Raw genomic sequence first — 20,272 nt, 5'->3', positions numbered from 1 at the left:
CGGGTCCTGTGGGAGAATTTGGTTTTTGTGTATGGCCCAGGGTGGGGGACCTGCTTCACCAAAGAGACTGGGAATGGTCCACTGGAGAGGAACACAGCTCAGCCAAAAATCTGTGCTGCAGGCATTTCGGTGAGATCTTTGGGTTTTCTCGTTGTTGGTTTGGGGTTCTGGCTCAGAGGTCCCTCAAATGATGCAGTAGTTCCCTTGAAAGCTGGGGAATTGTTGCCAAGATGAGAAGCAAAGAACTGGAAGAGTGAGCCTACAGGTGCTGACGTAATGGGGGAGTGGGAGGTGGCTTGTGAGGCCACACCCCCACCTCAGGGGCGGGGACGAGGTATAGGGGAGGGGCAGGACCTGCTTTTAAAAGGGTCTGGACCCTCTCGCTCCTTTCCCAGGCTCTCCCATTAGGCTTGTCCGAGACCCCGATTAACCTCTGGCCCCTCACTATCTGTATTAAATCCTTTCTTCGGTAGCTTCTGGGATCATCTGTTAAATTCACCACCCAAAAATTTTTCCTGGCTGTTCCACCTATTCATTGCTGTGAGACCAACACCCCAAAACGTAATAGCTTAAAACAACGGTTTATTATGCCCTCATGCTTCTGTGGGTTGCATGGCTGTTCTTGCTTGGGGTCTGTCATGTGGTGGCACTAAGATGTTGGCTGGAGCCCTTCTGAAGACTCATCTGGCTGGGCTCTTTCTTTTTTTTGGCTTTTTAGGGCCGTGCCCATGACATATGGAGGTTCCCAGGCTAGGGGTCAAATTGGAGCTATAGCCACCGGCCAACACGAGATCCAAGCCGCCTCTACACCACAGGTTACGGCAATGCCGGATTCTTAACCCACTGGGCAAGGCCAGGGATGTAACCTGCATCCTCATGGATGCTAGTCAGATTCATTTCCACTCAGCCAGAACGGGAACTCCTGGCTGGGCTCTTAAAGCTACTGTCAGCTCACTGGAAGCTGTTGACGGGAACTCTTCCACGTGGCCTCTCCAAATAGCTTGGGCTTCTCCCAGCATGGTGACTGGGTTCCAAGAAGGAGCTCCCGGGAGGGTGCCTGTCAAGAAACCCAGGCAGAAGCCTCAGAGTCACTTCTGCCACATTCTCTTGGTCAAGCAAGGCTTGGATTCCAGGGGACCAGGATGATGGGGAGGCAAGGCCACACTTCGGAAGAGGGTGTGAGACAGAAGATACAGGCTGAGGCCATCTTTGCAAACTGTGGTCTGCTTCTCATCACCTCCCCACAGCTAAAACTAGCATCTAGGCAAAGTCACAAGGTCTTTTGGGGACCAAAGGGGACAAATAAAATAGATACCATCCAAAATGAAAATAGCTTTGTTCTTTTTTTTTTCTTTTTAGGGCCATACCCCACAGCACATGGAAGTTCCCAGACTAGGGGTTGAATTAGAGCTGCAGCTGCCAGCCTACACCACAGCCACAGCAATGCCAGATCCGAGCCACATTTGAGACCTCTGCCTCAGCTTGTGGCAATGCCAGATCCTTAACCCACTGAGCAGGGCCAGGGATCAAACCCACATCCTCATGGATACTAGCTGGATTCTTAACCCCCTGAGGCACAAGGAGAATTCCCCAAGATGAAAATAGCTTTGTGGGAGTTCCCATTGTGGTGCAACAGAAACGAATCTGACTAGTAACCATGAGGTTGCGTGTTCCATCCCTGGCCTCGCTCAGTGGGTTAGGGATCCAGCGTTGCCGTGAGCCGTGGTGTAGGTTGCAGATGTGGCTTGGATCTAGCGTGCCTGTGGCTGTGGCTTAGGCTGGTGGCTCCAGCTCTGATTTTACCCCTAGCCCAGGGTGTGGCCCTAAAAAAAAAAAAAAAAAGCTTTACAGAGCCCTAATGGAAAAAAATGTAGAGACTTAACACTTAGATTTCAAAGATGTTGGGAAGAAAAATGCCGAAAAGAAATCAGGTGCTGCTTTTCAGCTGCGGAAACACTAACCCTTCTGGCTTCTGGGAGAAGGACGAAGCTGGGACACCATACTTGTGTTCATCCTTTGCCTGTGCTTGAGGCGCTCCACTCACGGGCGTGGCCTCATTTCCTCTTGCACAGAAGGGGACACTGAGGCTCGGCCAGCTCCCTGCTCTCCCACGTTGCTGGCAGAGCTGGGGCTGGCCTTGCTCCATCCTAGGCAGAGTCCTGTTTGTGGGGAATCCCTCCTAGCTCCCCACCCCAGTTCCTTTCAGAAATCCTCAGCAGGCTCTTCCATGCCTCCCTGCCTCGGGGATGCTCTTCCTCCTCTTGGGAACCATCCCCGCAACGTGCACCCCCCGCCGGAACCTGGCCTTGGAGACACAGTCTGGGCCTCCCAACCTCATCCTCTCCCTGGAGTGGCCCCGAGTAGGGAGTGGGCATGTCCTTTTTATGCCCCGTCCTATATTAGAGTGTTACATGCTTGGCGCTCCCCTATTCTGTAAACCCAGTGCGTCCTCCCCCTCCCCCGCCCCTGCTGTCATCAACGTGAATTATTATCAAATGTTAACTCATCCTTGAAAAATCTTTTCTGTCACCTCACCTCTTATTTAAGACCTGTCATTCCAGTTTTCTAGCAGGATTCAAGCTGATACCACTCTCAGAATACAGCTCTTGAGGAAGAATAGATGACCCATAAATTAGCCCTAACTTGGGCCGGGGGAGGTGGATATATGACTTAAGAAGTAAAAATTATTTTGTGTTAATTACAAGTCCTATTGCAACTCTTGGGAGGAGGGGAGAGAGGAAAAAACCCTTTGATTTAAGCCAGATCTCTTCCAGCATTGATGTAGTGAAGTTCACAATAATACATATTTACCGTAAATAATTTGTTTGCACTGGGTGGATAGATGTTTAAAATGAACGAAAAATCATACCCCATTTTAGGCTTTTTTTTTGGGGGGGAGGGGAACCTGTACCCACTTTTCTTGGTGGGAGCTGGTTTTCACGGTGGGTCTAGATCAAGTTCAGTGTTGAAAATGTCAGGCCCTAGGTTAGGTACCAACCCATAAGGTAGGAAAAACTGTTATGTTGAGTCGGCTTGCTCTTGCTCCATTCTGTGTGTGTGTGTGTGTGTGTGTGTGTGTGTGTGTGTTTTGTCTTTTTAGGGCCAAACCCATGGCATATGAAGACTCCCAGGCTAGGAGTTGAATCGGAGCTGTTGCTGCCAGCCTACACCACAGCCACAGCAACACCGGCTCCTTAACCCACCGAGAGAGGCCAGGGATCAAACCCGCGTCCTCATGGATACTAGTCAGGTTAACTACTGAGCCATGACAGGAAGTCCTCTTCCTCCATTCTGAATGCAGCATTTTCTTTGACATTGTATGTCCATCCAGTCTTTCCCCAGGTGAGAGCAAACCTGCCACGGAGAGATGAATTTGAAAGTACAACCTGACCGGATTAAACAAAGGTCAACAGGTTTAGTTTCAATGCACTGTGAAATATACAAGACCTGCTAAAACACGAATGCCTCATAAATTGCGTGTGATCCTTGTGCTCTGACCTTGGGAATGAACCTTCCATGGTTCTTCCTCATTTTTAACATCATGCTTCTTAAGCACACACACAAATATGGTTTTGTATTTTTTTTTCAGGGCCCCTCCGAGCCTGTTAAAGCCACGGTTTTTGGTAATTCAAACACTGTGTTCCCATCGTGGCTCAGCGGAAACGATTCCGTGAGGTTTCAGGTTCGATCCATGGGCTCGCTCAGTGGGTTAAGGATCTGGGTTTGCTGTGAGCTGTGGTGTAGGTTGCAGATGCAGCTCGGATCTGGCGTTGCTGTGGCTGTGGTGTAGGCGGGCAGCTATAGCTCTGATTAGACCTCTAGCCTGAGAACCTCCATATGCCACGGGCATGGCCCTGAAAAGACAAAACAAAACAAAACAAAACACCAAAACATTGTCTGAGTTTTCACTGGGGAGGAGGAGGCTGCATTGCCCAGACATTTAGCCACAAGTCTCTTTTTGCCTTCCCGTCTCAAAGCTTCCTGCAGATGCTCTAGTCTTGTCTGTGGATTCCTAGGGGTAGCTTGTATCTCAGATAAAATGGATACAAGCCCAGCAGGGCAGCTGTGCTCAGTGAATAGAGCATGGGAAGAACATATTCTTGTGTTTGGATTCATTTCTCAATTATGCAGAGTTGGATGATTTGCAGCAATTGTCAAAAATCTCTCTGCAGCTTGGTTTTCTCATTAATAGAAGAGACGATGATCCTGTGAATCTCCTAGTTGTGATTATTAATAAGGTAATATGTGGAGTTCCCTTCGTGGCGCACTGGTTAACGAATCCGACTAGGAACCATAAGGTTGCGGGGTTCGGTCCCTGGCCTTGCTCAGCGGGTTCAGGATCCGGCGTTGTCGTGAGCTGTGGTGTAGGTTGCAGACACGGCTCAGATCCTGCATTGCTGTGGCTCTGGTGTAGGCCGGCGGCTACAGCTCCGATTCGACCCCTAGCCTGGGACCCTCCGTGTGCCGTGGGTGCAGCCCTAGAAAAGACCGAAAAAAAGTGATACGTGTAAAGCGCCTTGCATAGCATCCTGGATACAGTTCACTGAGTGACTCCAAGGATAGTGCTTAAATCAGATATGTAAACTAGACAAAGAAATGAGCCAGCAGGTTGTTCTGTATGAAGCTTTGTGCCTTTTAGCGGAAGTTCTCTTTGGGAAGTTCCCTAGCGGCTCAGTGGGTTAAGGATCTGACTTTGTCACTGCTGTAGCTCTGTTTGCTGCTATGTCACGCAGTCAGTCCCTAGTCCAAGCACTTCCACATGTCATGGATGCAGCCCCCCAAAAGTCATTTTTAATAAAATTTGTGATTATGTTTGAAACACATTTTTTTCAATAGATAACTCTTTCAAGCAGGGATGGGTCTCATTGTCTTAGAGGTTAGTAACTTTTTTATGGTGAGTTGAAAGTTTTCATTTTAAAATGAGTGTGGTTATCTGTACCTACTGCAGCAAACTCATTAAATGACAGAGAATGTTAGTGGTATTTAAAAAAAAAAATGACATGCAGTCAATTCTCATTATTTGTGGTAGCTACGTTCTGTGAAGTCACCACAAACACTGAACCATTGGTCCTGGAGAAAAGTACAGGGTTGGGTTCCTGTGAGCCTCTGGTTACAGCATTTTCACCAACAGATGAATGCATAACTTTGTTTGATGTGTGTTTCTGTTCAAAGATGCCTTGCTTAGTATATATTGCTTATTCGCTAACACTGAACTCATAGCCAACAGCACGGTAACCCCTGCCAAACGTGGCTTTTCATCACACAAAAATTTTCTCTGTAAGGCATACCATGGCCTCTGGGCTTAAAGAACACTGGACAGTACTTCAGCCCCACCCTTGGGGACCTTTTTTTTTTTTTTTTTTTTTTAACAGCCACACCTGAAGCACATGCATGTTCCTGGGGTAGGGGTCGAACTGGAGCTGTAGCTGCAGGCCGAGGCCACAGCCACAGCCACAGCCACAGCAACACAGGATCGCAGCTGCCTCTGTCTGCAACCTACACTGCAGCTTGCAGCAGTGCCAGATCCTTAACCCACTGGGATCGAACCCGCATCCTCACAGAGACAACATCAGGTCCTCAACCCGCTAAACCACAACGGGAACTCCTCGGGGGCCATTTTTAAATAGCAAAATCCCCAACAAAAAAACACAAAATGCAAAACTCACAGGGGCACACAAATCATAAAAGGGACACTGTTGGAGTCCCTGTCGTGGCGCAGTAGTTAAGGAATCCAACTAGGAACCATGAGGTTGCAGGTTCGATCCCTGGCCTTGCTCAGTGGGTTAACGATCCGGCGTTGCTGTGAGCTGTGGTGTAGGTTGCATACGCAGCTTGGATCCTGAGTTGCTGTGGCTCTGGCGTAGGCCGGTGGCTGCAGCTCCGATTTGACCCCTAGCCTGGGAACCTCCATATGCCGCGGGAAGTGGCCCAGGAAATGGCAAAAAGACCCCCCAAAAAATAAACAAATAAATAAAAGGGACACTGTTTACAGTATGAGAGCTGAAATAAGAAGGCCTTGACCAGCCTCAGCTGGGAACACGGACATCTGGCTACTCAAATCCATAAATGAGCACAAAAAGCACTGTGAGTGTTGAGTTTTAGGTTACAAATGCATTTTAGCTAGTAGGTGACCTCGCAAATGTGGATCCCGCAAAAAGTGAGGATGGCTTATATTGTGTTTCAAGTTTAATGTTAATATACGGTGAGTTTCTGTTTTCCAGGAAGGAAGTTAGGTCCTCCATCCATGGAACCACATTGTCTGGGTGTCAGCCACTGAGGAACCGCCTGTGTTTATCACAGGAGGGAACCTGGAGTGACAGGCAGTCTCCCAAGAGGGGGGCAGGGCTGGCCTTACTTCTCTGTGTGCATTTACTTGCCTCCTGCCCAGAGCGTACCCTGGAAGCTGGATCAGGGTGTTACTCTGGGAGCCCACAATTTATAAGCCCTTGCCAAAAAAAAAAAAAAAAAAGCCCATGCAAATTATTTTTTTCAGCGGGGGGGAAGATTGGAGAAGAGGCATTTTCCCCCAAAGTGGCCAAATTCAGGGTGGAGAGTGGGGGCGTGAGGGAGGGGGCACCAGCTGTCTAGGAACAGCAATTATCCAACAGTCCAAGTGGAATTAGGCTTCACAAAGCAGATCACTGTCTTAGAGAAGAAATTCTTCTCCATGAGTCTTTCCTCCGCCTGCTGGGCACCGGAGGAGGTGACGCTGGGGAAATACCCATCACCGAGTCACACGGAGCCCCTTCCCCATGGTCCCTGTGTGTGCCTCCCACACACCCTCTGGCTCAACTGGGACTCCTTCCCTGCCCCCCAGCGCTGGGAGCAGCTGCTTTCCCTCTGGGTGGGGCAGAGAGAGGAAGGGGAAGAGCCAGCCGCCAGATTTAGAAATAGTTTTACACATTTTAACAGAGTATAGCCCTGCTCTGTGTGTGTGTGTTTTCTTTTTCTTTCCTTCTTTTTTTTTTTTTTTGGCTTTTTAGGGTCTCACCCATGACACATGGAAGTTCCCAGGCTAGGGGTCCAATCAGAGCTACAGCTGCTCCCCATACCACAGCCACAGCAACGCCAGATCCAAGCCACATCTGCAACCTACACCAAAGCTCATGGCAATACCAGATCCTTAACCCACTGAGGGCAGGGATCGAACTCGCGTCCTCATGGATCCTAGTCGGGTCCTTCATCTGCTAAGCACAGTGGGAACTCCAGTTTTCCTTTTTCTTTTAGGGCTCTTTTCCCCAGGCCATCATGAGAGGTGACATTTTGGGGTGATACTGCAGTGCTTTGAGATTTAAGCAATCGTGAGCTAAAGACAATGACTCCCATTGTGGAAGATCATAGCTCACAGTTATTGAAGCTTTGCTATTGCCGGGTACTGTTCTTCATCCTTCCCCCTCCATCCCAACAGCCCTCCCAGGCAGGCACTATATTCTACCCACTTTACAGATAAGGAAGCTGAGGCAGAGTCGTTAAGGGGTAAGTAAGCCCAAAGTTCCCTAGGTACTACTAGGCTGGAACCAAGACTCAAACACAGGCATTCTGCACCCCTGGCTGCTGTGCGGCTCTGTGGAATTACAGTGAGGCAGTTTTTAGGATTATAGATTCAGAATTCAAGAGCAGGACACCAGCGTTGTACCTGGGCTCCTGGAGGGGCTTTGCACCTAGGGCGTCAGGAGACAGAAGATGCACCTGCCAGCTCTTGGTCCTGAAGGAATTATGGTCTTGGGAGAAGAGGAAATGGGCCAGAAAATAGCAAGTGCCATATAGGGATGGGCTGCCCTGTGACTCAGGGTGCAGGAGAGAGCACTGGTTGGGGAAGGGGTAGGGAGGCAGATTGTTCAAGAGTTGAGGATATAAGTTCCCCATGTGGCTAAGCGGAAATGAATCTGACTAGCATCCATGAGGACGCAGGTTCGATCCCTGGCCTCGCTCAGTGGGTTAAGGATCCAGCATTGCGGTGAGCTGTGGTGTAGGTTGCAGACGCAGCTGGGATCCTCTGTTGCTGTGGCTGTGGTGTAGGCTGACAGCTGCAGTTGGACTCCTAGCCTGGGAACTTCCCTATGCTGTGGGTGCGGCCCTAAAAAGAAAAAAAAAAAGTATCAAAAGGGAGTTCCTGCTGTGGCCCAGGGGGTTAATGATCCCATTGTCTCTGTGGAGGTGCCCCTTCCATCCCCAGCCAGGTACAGGAAGTTAAAGGATCCAGCATTGCTACAGCTGTGGTGTAGGTTCCAGCTCAGGTTCAGATTTGATCCCTGTCCCAGGAACTTCTCTATGCTACAGGGGGGCCAGAAAAGAGGAAAAAATTAAAAATAAAAGTGTCAAAGATCCACATGGAACATTTGGCAGTGAGGTCAGACTTGCATTTAAATTCTTTGTGGCCCTTCTGTTAAATTTTTTTTTTTTCTCTTTGGTTTTGTTTTTTTAAAGCAATGCCATTCAAACCACTGAGTTTGCCTTGAGTCTGCCTTTATAGCCACCCCGGTCAAGTGGCTGGGACTGCAGGACTCACACCCAGGGGTCCCAGCTCCTGGAAGCACGGGCTGCTATGGGTTGGAGGTCCTGGCAGGGCTGGTATGCAGCCTTTTTGTCTTGAGGCCCCTTGAGAGCACGTGCCCAAGGGACAAGAAGAGACGGGGAACCCAAGCACCACTTCACTGGCCTTTGTAAAGCAGTACTAACTTTGTTTTGTATTCAGGCTGTTTTTCCACCTTCTTCCATGAGCCGAATCCCTGTCACCGCCCCTGCCAACCTCAGAGAGAAAGCCCAGTTCTTCACTCTCCAGAGAAATCGGAAAGTGGTTGTAATCAAGTCCTAACAGATCCCACGAGTCTTTAGGGTTGTGAGTTTATGGGCAATAGGTGCTAGTGTTCCAATGTGATTTATTCTTCAGCGTCTCCATTAGCCCGCTGCGGGGGTAGAGAGAGGGGAGAAGGTATTTATAACCTGCCATGCAAAAAAAAAAAAAAATGATGCTGCTAGAAAAATAATCCTTCACCGTGCTTTTTCTTCACCCACCCCTGCTGCTCAAGTAAATGAGTAACGTTTTAAAAGTATCCATCCTTTAGCATCAAAATATTAGTCTTAATTTGATTTTTCTCTTTCTCCTTTGTCTTCATGTGAGGGGAATAAAGCTAGCTAAAAATAACCATGACAGTTCTCCACATAGCAGTTCCCCAGCAGGTGCCAAGAAATGTACAGATCCTGTGATGAGTGGATGGGCTCTAGGGAGGAGATGGGGCTGTCAGCATTGACATAGGAAGCATCTTTCCATGGTATCTCACTTATTTCAGGGTAACCTGCTTGCGTCTCAAGGTCTCCCCTGCCTGCATAGTCACCTTACTATTTTGTGTCAAGCTCTGTTATGGTATCTGGTTTTTTTTTGGACTTTAAAACATTATATTTTATTTATATTTTCGAATATCAATGAAAAATGTAATATTTTGAACCCTTGTATCATTCAAAGAGTGTAATATGATAAAGTGAAAATTCTTCTTCCTATGTTTCTTCCCAAGACACCCAGGTCCCACCCTCCAACCCCCAGCATCAAATATAATCATTTTCCTGGAGGTCCATCCAGTTCTGCTATGCATGTATAATCAGTACATATCATATACTTTTTTTTTTTTTTGGCTTTTTAGGGCCACACACGAGGCATATGGAGCTTCCCAGACTAGGGGTCCAATTAAAGCTGCCGCTGCTGGCCTACACCACAGCTGATGGCAATGCTGGATCCTTAACCCACTGAGAGAGGCCAAGTATCGAACCCACAACCTCATGGTTCCTGGTTGGATTTGTCTCTTCTGCACCACGACGGGTTAAGGATCTGGAGTTACAGTGAGCTATGGTGTAAGTCACAGATGAGGCTCAGATCCAGAGTTGCTATTGTGGCTGTGGCCAGCGGTTACAGCTCAGATTAGCCCCCTAGCCTAGGAACTTCCATATGCCTCCAGTGCAGCCCTAAAAAAAAAAAAAAAAAAAGGAAGGTCCCGTCGTGGTAGTGCTGGGGGCTCAGAAGGGAGACGGATGGAGGGAGGAAAGTCTGTGTTCTTTTATATATGGGCAGTAAGCTCCAGTTGCATGCTGTCAAATTTGAGATGCTTTTCCCTGCAAAAAATTAAAAACCCAAATCAAACTGGCTTTATTAGGAAAGGGAATTTTATCGCCTTATATTGCTGAAAAATCCAAAGGTGGATGACTTCAGGCTAGGGTTGATCCAGCCACTCCACAGTGTTACTGCAGACCTGGTTACTTTCCTTTTACCAGCAATGCCTCAGCTTTAGGTCAAGAGTGATCTCAAGATCACTGGCCCCTTTTGGAGGTCAAAGTGTCTCAGAAAAAAATCTTTGTCTCCACACTCTTCAAAAGGTCTTATTTAGGTCTTGTGCCTGTCCCTGGAGCCATGAGAACATAGTGCACTGATTGGCTTAGCTTGGGTCACATGATCCATAGCTCTAGTTGGTGTGGAGTCAGCTCTCCAGAAGCAAAGAACCCTGGAGGTGGATATTATTGGGAAAGGAAGAGGATAGAGGCAAGCCATATTCTCATGGCTTATCAGCCCCTGAAGTGTGAACAAAATATGTACAGGCAGACCTCGGAGATAATTTATTGCAAAAAAAATGCCAACCCTCATCTGCGCTTTTAGTGAGTTACAATCTTCTTGCAGTGGCAAGATCATGATCCCAGATCACTATAACGGGTATAATTATTGAATCACCAAAATGTGACACAGAGACATGATGCGAGCAAATGCTCTTGGAAAAATGAAGCCAATGGACTTGCTCAGCAAGGGCTGCCACAAACCTTCAATCTGTAAAAACTGCAGTATCTGTGAAACAGAATAATGTGAAGCACAACGAAATGAAGTATGCCTGTATATTTTTTGTCTTTCAATTGATAAACATTGGTGCTAGCAAATATGTCATTGAAGGGAGAGCCTGTTTTCTGCCAGTTCCTTGGTCCCAATCCCTTGCTTTCCTAAATACACAGGACAAGAACAAGGAAGCAAGGCCAGATGGGAGCTCCTTCCTGTGGTCCCTGGATCTGAAATGGGGATGAGCAAGGGGCGGGGGGGAGAACAGAGAAATAGAGGCATTATTCCCCATTTAATAAAATGTAATTCAAGAGGAGTCCCTGCTGTGGGGTCTGGGATCAGCAGTGCCAGGATGCAGATTCAATCCCCAGCCTGGCACAGTGGGTTAAAGGATCCAGTGCTGCCTACAACCTGCCTGGCTCAGATCTGATCCCTGGTCTAGGGAACTCCATATGCCTCTTGGCAGCCGAAAAAAAAAAAGGAATTTAAGAAAAGGATTTTTATTCTTCACACCCATTGTTCATAAAGAAACAAGCTTAATGGAACTGAAACATAGCAAGAAATTTCTATGTTGAATTTGTTAATTTCCCACAATGTAGACTTTCCTATTTCTAATTCCATTACACCCTGCCCCTACCCCAGGGCCACATCCATCCCCAAACCCCGTTTTTGGTGCACAATAAAGGATCTGTAGGAGTTCCCATTGTGGCTCAGCAGTAACAACCGGACAAATATCCTTGAGGATGTGGGTTGGATCCCTGGCCCTACTCAGCAAGTTAAGGATCCAACGTTGCTGTGAGCTGCGGCACAGGTCATAGATGCAGCTGGGATCCCGCATTGCTGTGGCTGTAGGGTAGACCGGCAGATGCAGCTCCTATTTGACCCCTAGCTTGGGAACTTCCATATGCAGCGAGCATGGCCCTAAGGAGCAAAAGGGGAAAATAAAAGGGGGGGGGGATGTGTAAATGATCCCAACCTCTTCCACCTTCTCTCTTCAGTGGGCAGTTTGCCGTTGTGAAGAAATGCCGTGAGAAAAGCACCGGTCTACAGTATGCGGCCAAGTTCATCAAGAAAAGAAGGACCAAATCCAGCCGGCGGGGCGTGAGCCGGGAGGATATCGAGCGGGAGGTCGGCATCCTGAAAGAGATCCAGCACCCCAACGTCATCACCCTGCATGAGGTTTACGAGAACAAGACAGATGTCATCCTGATCCTGGAACTGTGAGTGCTGTGTTTGGGGGGTGGGGTGGGCGTAGGGGGAGAGGTCAGCCAGGGCTCCCCTGCAGCTGGACAGTGCTGTAGCCAGCCCGGACCTCTCAGGGATGAACTTGGCTTTGCCAAGTTTAAGTACTGCCATCTGCCGTTCTGCCCTGGCGTCCTGGCTGCAGTGATTCACCTGGAGTAACTCTGCAGAGCTGCGTCCATGAATGTGGTCCCACCTGATTGGCAGGTGGGCCCCCAACCTTGGGCTTCTTCCTTTGGCCTGAGGTCCTCTGCATTCTGAGTTTCATGTTAAGCTTTGGCCGTATGTCTTTTCCCTCCTGCCATGCTGTACCTCTGTTTTCCTGCTTCCCTTTTTCTGTTCTCTTTCTCTCTCTCTCTCTTCCCACACCCCATTTGTAACTGTTGGGACTGCCAGCAATCTTTGGACCAAAGGGTAAAATGGAAGCAGCATCACTCCGGGGTGATTAGAGGGCTTGTTTTTAAAGCATTTTGCTGATTGTCTCAGGCACGCCCTGCCCGTTGGATGTTATTGTGGGAAACTGACTGTAGCACGATGTTCTGTGTGTGACGCATCCCCCTGTCCCTGGCCCTCTGCCTTGTGATGAGCCTGGCTGTATGGGCTGGCGGGAGAGGAGAGAACATCACACAAGAGCTTGCAGCTGGGAGTGTCTCTGGGCTGTTAGGAGGGAGGAGAGTGGGATGGGAAGGTTGGGGGAGATGGAGCAGTCCTGGGTGGTTCTGAGTCAAGACAGACCCCACCCATTTCCTAGAGCCTCTGAAATTCAGCTGTGCCTTTCTGCCAGCCCAGCAGCTCCCCCTTACTTTGGTAACTCTTAGGGCTAGAAGGTGATTTTTGAGAGGAGATGGAAGTGACGGGAGGTTTTTGGAGGGAGTCCAGCTCAGGTTCACCTCACTAGGGGACCTGTGCTTTGCAGTCACAAGGGCCTGGGATGCCCACTGCTTCTTGTCTTATTGCTGGGATCTGTGCATATTCCTCCATGCCTCTGAGCCACAACCTTCTTAACTACAAATTGGGGTCAATAATACCTGCCTTAGGAGTTCCCATGATGGCTCAGCGGGTTTAAAACCCGACTAGCATCTGTGAGGATGCAGGTTCGATCCCTGGCCTCGCTCAGTAGGATAAGGATCTGTCTGGTGTTTCTGTGAGCTGTGGCGTAGGTCACAGATGCAACTCGGATCTGGTGTTGCTGTGAATGAGGCGTAGGCCGGCAGCTGCAACTCTGATTCGACCCCTAGGCTGGAAACCTCCATAAGCCTCCGGTAGGGCCCTAAAAAGAAATAATAATAATGACAATAGTAATAATAATAGCTACCTCAAAAGGGGTATGGAGGATATCAGTGAGATGAGACTTTAAACATCCCTGTCACAGTGTCTGGCTGGTGGTTGTGTTTAATACATGTTTCTAGGAAATTCTCTACGCTGCACTCGTGACATACTGGGCTGCATAATTCTTTGTTCAGGGGGCCATCCTGTGCGCTGCAGGATGTTTAGCAACATCTCTGGCTTCTGTCCACCAGGTGCCACTAGCATCCTCTTCCCTAGCTGTCACAACCTAAAATGCCTCTGGACATTGCCACGTGTCCCCTGGGGGCAGAATCTTTTCTCCTCCTACCCTCACCCACTCCTCCACTGAGAACCACTGCTTTAAAGGAAGAGCAGGACCTGAAGGGCACAGAGGATTAAGGGGCCTGCTCGAGGTTCAGCAGAGAAAACAGAGGAATCAGAGTGTAATCCTCACCGTGGCTTTATAGGGTGACTTAGAAGCTAGCAGAACCGTCATCAAAATCCAGGGCAAATCCTTTACCATCTCTTGGCCTAAATTTCTTTCCATAAGGCTATTATAAGAGACCACGAATACAGAGTTCTTGGGAAAGAGATTATATAGATCACAACTGTTTGGCCTCTTCAGAGAATTACCACGTTGCTCCCAGTGACTCAAGAATCTTCTTTGCCCCCTTTATGTATCAGAATATACAAACGATGCCTGTGAGTTACTGCCACCTATGTGTGTATATTCTGGATTCAGCTTCTGTTGACTGACCCACCCCAGTCATAGATAATTTCCATTAGGCGAATTTATCCTAAGCATTAGATGGGTCACATATTGGAGTTCCCGTTGTGGCTCAGCAGAAATGAATCCATCCGGGAAGCATGAGGGTTCGATCCGTGGCCTCTTTCACCAGGTTAAGGATCCAACTAGGAACCATGAGGTTGTGGGTTCAATCCCTGGCCTCGCTCAGCGGGTTAAGGATCTGGCATTGCCGTGAGCTGTGGTGTAGGTCGCAGATGCAGCTCAGATCCTGTGTTGCTCTGGCTGTGGCATGTAGGCTGGTGGCTACAGCACTGAATGGACCCCTAGCCTCGGAACCTCCATATGCTATGGGTGTGACCCTAAAAAGCAAAACAAACAAACGAAAAGATGGGTCACATACAATTATTTGTTATTATTTTATTTAAAAAAAATTTTAATTATCATACAGTAAATTTGATGTTGGAGGAGGGCTGTATAATTCTTTTTTGTTGTTATTTGTTTGTTTTGTTTCTTAGGGCTGCACCTGTGGCATGTGGAGGTTCCCCTGTTAGGGGTCCAATTGGAGCTATAGCTGCCAGCCCACCCCATAGCTACAGCAGTGCCAGATCCGAGCCACGTCTGTGACCTACACCACAGCTCATGGCAATGCCAGATTCTTAACCCACTGAGAGAGGCCAGGGATCAAACCTGCATCCTCATGCATGCTAGTCAGATTTGCTTCCGCTAAACCACTGCAGGAACTCCAACTATAATTAATTTTAAAAATCAATTTAAAAAGGTTATATAAGTAGAATTATACAGTATGCAGTCTTTCACTCAGCATAATACTTTTCCGATTTGTGCATGAGTTGTTTGCTTTTATTGCTGAATGGTATTCCATTGTGTGGTTTTTTGTTTATGTGTTCACCCACTGAAGGATATTTGGGCTGTTTCTAGTATTCAGTAGTCAGGCATAAAGCTACTATAAACATTCACATACGGGTTTCTCTGTGAACATAAGATTTCTCCTTTTTTTTTTTTTTTAAGGGCTGCTCCCGCTGCATGTGGAGGTTCCCAGGCTAGGGGTCAAATCAGAGCTGTAGCCACCGACCTATGCCAGAGCCACAGCAACACAGGATCTAAGCCGCATCTGCGATCTACACCACAGCTCACAGCAACGCCAGATCCTTAACCCACTAGGCAAGGCCAGGGATCGAACCTGCCACCTCATGGTTCCTAGTTGGATTTGTTAACCACTGAGCCACGACGAGAACTCCAAGATTTCATTCTTTGAACATGACCCATGGAGTGAGTCATGTGGTAAGTGCACATCAAACTCTATAAGAACCTGCCAAATTATTTGCTAAAGCAGTGGATACGCATTCCCGTTGCTCCATCCATTCTTGGTATTGTCAATGTTTGTTTTTAGTTGTAGCCACTCTGTTAGGTGCATGGTGACACACAGCTCTCCATAGGTCATGGCATGGTGACCTTGAAAAAAAGTTGAGTGAGTTCATGAATGGTGGATGTTAGGTGGGAGGGGCAGGAGATATGGCCCCTTCCTCACAGGATCAGATGCATGTTCGTCTTCCCTGGGTGTTTGCTCTTCAGAGTCCAACCTCTCCTGTGAACTGAGTGTCTTTGCCTTTTCATCTGCTAAGGAAGGGGGAGGTGGGGTTGTGATGCTTACTTTTATGTGCCACAGGGTGTTTCGACGTTGGGTTGAACACCGCTCTGGTCTGTGTCCTGAGGGTGTTTCTGAATGAGTTTAACATTGGTATTGTAGACTGAGTAAAGCAGAGTACCCTCCCCAGGGTGGTGGGCCTGACCTAATCAGTCGAGGGGCTGTGTCGCACCAAAAAAGCTGACCTTACCCTGAAAGAAAAGGAATTCTTCCCACCCAATGGCCTCCAAGCAGGGACATGGACTTTTTCCTGTCTTCAGGCTGCCAACTGAAACATTGGTTTTCCTGTGCCACCCGCTGTGGTCTAGCAGACTCACCTTTCCAGTCTTAGTCTATGATTGCATATGCCAATTTTGTCAAATAAATCTTTATCTGTGTACATCCTTTTGGTTCTGTTTCTCTGGAGAACCCTGCCTAATACAGTGGCACCAAAGGCTAAGGAGGGGAAGTGCACCCTTGTTTTTACATCATAAGTCAAATCTCTACCACTTTTATTTATCTATTTATTTTTTTGGCTTTTTGTCTTTTAGGGCCGCACCTGAAGCATATGGAGGTTCCCAGGCTAGGGGTCTAATCGGAGCTGTAGCCACCAGCCTATGCCAGAGCCACAGCAACACGGATCCGAGCCACATTTGTGACCTACGCCACAGCTCATGGCAACGCCAGATTCTTTTTTTTTTTTTGTCTTTTTGCCTTTTCTTGAGCTGCTCCCATGGCATATGGAGGCTCCCAGGCTAGGGGTCTATTCGGAGCTGTAGCCACCAGCCTACACCACAGCCACAGCAATGAGGGATCCAAGCCGCATCTGCGACCTACACCACAGCCCATGGCAACGCCAGATTCTTAACCCCCTGAGCAAGGCCAGAGATCAAACCCACATCCTCATGGATGCTAGTTGGGTTTGTTAACCGCTGAACCATGATGGGAACTCCAAGTCTGTACCACTTTTATATGTATTTACCTCACTATGTAAGATGTTTCAATCTTTAATAGACTACTCAAAATATTAGGTCTACCCAGGACAAAGAATCAACTTTGCCTTTGAGAAAATTATCATCCTAAATTCTAATAGCTTTAAAGGAAGCTTTCTAGTCATCAGTGAAATATTCCATCTCCTCTTTCCTTTCTTTTTGTGGGGGGGGCTTTTTTTTGGCTTTTCAGGGCCACACTTGTGGCATATGGAGGTTCCCAGGCTAGGGGTCGAATTGGAACTACAGCTGCCGGCCTACACCACAGCCACAGCAATGCAGAATCCAAGCTTACACCACAGCTCACAGCAACGCCAGATCCTTAACCCACTGAGCAAGGCCAGGGATCAAACTTGCAACCTCATGGTTCCTAGTGGGATTTGTTTCCGCTGTACCGTGACAGGAACTCCCCCTCTTTCCTTTCTTAAGGATGCTAGGGTACAATGGAGATTAAGGAGAGAATGAAATGTAAGAAATTATCAGAAAATAGCCTTACAACATAGGAGTGGCCTCTTGTCTGAAATCTCTGCTCAGCAATCTTTGAGTGGATGTATTTATTCAGTTTGTTGTTTTGGGATGAGCTTCATTGCCAGGAGAGTGTCTTTCAGGCTTATTGATGAAGCTTGTTCCCTTGTCGAAGCCTGTCTCCATGTGGATGTGGGATTCTCACCCCCAATCTCCAGGCCCATCCTTAGCATTGAGACAGAGACCCCAAACCACCACTCCACTCAGTATCTCACAAGCTGCCCCCAGTGATCTGGGCAAGATACAAACACGGCATCTTTTCTGTGCTTTGTGCACAGACTACTTGGTGTCTGCATTACAGGCACAGTTGTCAAATCCTGGTCCAGAATCAGCCCTTTTGAATGTAAGTCCTCGGAGTTCCCATCGTAGCTCAGTGGTTAGTCAATCCGACTAGGAACCATGAGGTTGCGGGTTCGATCCCTGGCCTTGCTCAGTGGGTTAAGGATCCAGCATTGCCGTGAGCTGTGGTGTGCAGACGCGACTCGGATCCTGCCTTGCCCTGGCTGTGGTGTAGGCTGGCTGCTGCAGCTCCTATTGGACCCCTAGCCTGGGAACCTCCATATGCTGCGAGAGCAGCCCAAGAAATAGCAAAAAAGACAAAAAATTAAAATTAAAATTAAAAAATTAAATTAAATAAAATGTAAGTCCTGAAAGTAGTTTTGATGAATGACTTCCCCCCCACCTGCCTCATTGGAAAATAATCTTCCCACAGCTGATCTGCTGTTGCAGCTCAGCAGAGCACATACACGAGGGAGGCATATGTGACATCTCAAAAATCACTATTTCTTGTCCTCCACATCCCATTGTTCCCTAATGAAGTCATGCCCATACAAAAACCTCTTCTCTTCCATGGGTTGTTGCATGGGCAAGCCACTACAGAACTTTGATCTTCGGTGCATGAATCATTTCATAACTTGCCCTGTCACCTGGTGAAAAGTGAAGTGAAACTCTCAGAACTTAAAGTCGGTCTAATCCGACACTGGCTGCTAGAATTTGTTCCTCAACTTGATGCTTAGAAACAGCTCTTTCAGGCTGTGGATAGTTTAGGTTCCCTCTGCCCAGATAGGGTTCAAACCCAAAAGCTTTTAGGAGCCAGACAGGTGATGTAAAGGAGCAAGTTTGGACTACAGTGTCAGAGAGGCAACAGGGAATGGTGGGGAGTGTGGCTAACTGAAACCCTCAGCAGCTCATCAGTTAACTGGTGCCACATGGGGTTTTTGGGATTCAGTGTTGCCCGATCTTGCCGTTTTTTTTCCCAAGAAAAGTCTAGGTATCTAGGTTTTTAATTTTGGCAGTTAATTCATTGTATTCATGAGCAGACAAAATAAAAACCTACCTGAAGTTTACATGTGACCTTCAAATAGGCCACATTCTAGCCTGTTTGATGTTAGTTGTAAGTATTAGCAACACGTGATAAATACAATCAGAGACAGCCCCAAATGGCTAGCAGTTCTGCTGGAAAGGCAAGATACACACTTCAGCATCACAAAATGATTTTTTAAATGTACAGTATGGGGTTTTTTGTTTGGGGTTTGTGTGTGTGTGTTTTGTTTTGTTTTGTTTCGCAGTATGACTTAACAGTGGTTCTCAAACTTTAGTCTCCTTTAGAATCTCCTGTTAAAATAGACATTATTTGGCTGCACGTCAAGAGTTTCTGAGTCAGTGTTATCTAGGGTGGGGCCCAAGAATTTACATTTTAAGTGAATTCTTAGGTGATACTGATGCTTGTGGATCAGGGTTCACCCTTTGAGAAGCTCTTGTGTCCCCCCACAATGATAGGTTGAAGTCCTTATGCCCTTAACCTGAAAATGTCCCCTCATTTGTGACTACAATCCTAGCAGATGTAATGAGCTCAGATGTTATACTAGAGTAGAGCAGACTCCTTATCCCGTGTGTTAAGGATACATCCCTGGTGTCTTTATAAGAAAAAGACCACGCGGAGGCAGAGACATGGGGAGAAGGCCACGGAGGCAGAGGGCTGGGGGGATGCATTTACGTGCTGCTAGAAGAGAGGCCTGGAACAGATTCTGCCCAGAGCCCTCAGAAGGAAGCAAGACCATGGCCATACCTTGCTGTCAGACTTCCTTCCTCCAGAACTGTGAGACAATCAGTTTCTGTTGTTTAAAACCCCTTGTGTGGGACTTTGTTATAGCAGCTTTAGCAAACTAATACACAAGCAGCAGTTGAATAGAAAACGACCATTGCCTGCTCTTATGTGAATCTAAAAGTCTGTAAGTGAGTTAAAAACAATAACATAGGAATTCCTGAGCAGATTGAGAATTCCACTGCAGCAGCCCCGGCTGCTGTGGAGGTGCAGGTTCGATCCCTGGCCTGGTGCAGTGAGTTAAGGATCCTGCATTGCTGCAGCTTTTTCCTGGCCCAGGACCTTCCATACCCCTTGGGTGTGGCCATAAAACAAACAAACAAACACCTAATCATGGTATTTCCATCAGGCAACCTAAAAGCAATGCCGTGGGTGAACCTTACTCCCCACAGGAGGCCTGGGCAGAGGAGGGCTGGAGAGGGTGGGTGGTTCTGGGTCTACCTTAAGGCAAGAATGGACATCACCCCGTCACAGCCTGCTTCGGGAGGGTTGCCTAAGTTTTGGATCACCTGTCTGAAAGGTTACCTTGTTAAGATTCATAAAGTAAAAATCCTAGAGTTGCCGTGTTGTACGTGGATGTAGTGGATGTGTTCCAAAGAAATCAAGCCACTTTGAGTTTGCCAACTTTAATACGTCCCCTTTATTTGTTCTGCTTGGAATTTAAAGCAGGTCTTTATTTTTTTTTTCCTGTTTTATTATTTTAATTTTTTTCTGCTGTACAGCATGGGGACCAAGTTACTCTTACATGTATACATTTTTCCCCCACCCTTTGTTCTGTTGCAATATAGGTATCTAGACATAGTTCTCGATGCTACTCAGCAGGATCTCCTTGTAAATCCATTCCAAGTTGTATCCATAACCCCAAGCTCCCAATCCCTCCCACTTCCTCCCTCTCCTCCCGGGCAGCCACAAGTCTATTCTCCAA

General features: G+C 47.6%; 1 protein-coding gene across 6 annotated transcripts in view; it reads left to right on the top strand.

Annotated features, from left to right (window-relative positions):
- The window catches only part of DAPK1 (death associated protein kinase 1), a 219,309-nt gene that overhangs the window by 101,423 nt on the left and 97,614 nt on the right, over window positions 1–20,272 (top strand). For all 6 annotated transcript variants that reach the window (XM_047755509.1, XM_047755504.1, XM_047755506.1 and 3 more), the window contains exon 3: window positions 11,809–12,030. In XM_047755509.1, coding sequence (XP_047611465.1) covers window positions 11,809–12,030 — 222 coding nt within the window. The remainder of the gene's footprint in view (window positions 1–11,808; window positions 12,031–20,272) is intronic.

Source organism: Phacochoerus africanus, chromosome 12 (genome assembly GCF_016906955.1).
Source record: "Phacochoerus africanus isolate WHEZ1 chromosome 12, ROS_Pafr_v1, whole genome shotgun sequence".
Classification (NCBI taxonomy): domain Eukaryota; kingdom Metazoa; phylum Chordata; class Mammalia; order Artiodactyla; family Suidae; genus Phacochoerus; species Phacochoerus africanus.
The sequence above is the reverse complement of the archived record's forward strand: the minus strand, read 5'-3'. Positions and strand labels throughout refer to the sequence as shown.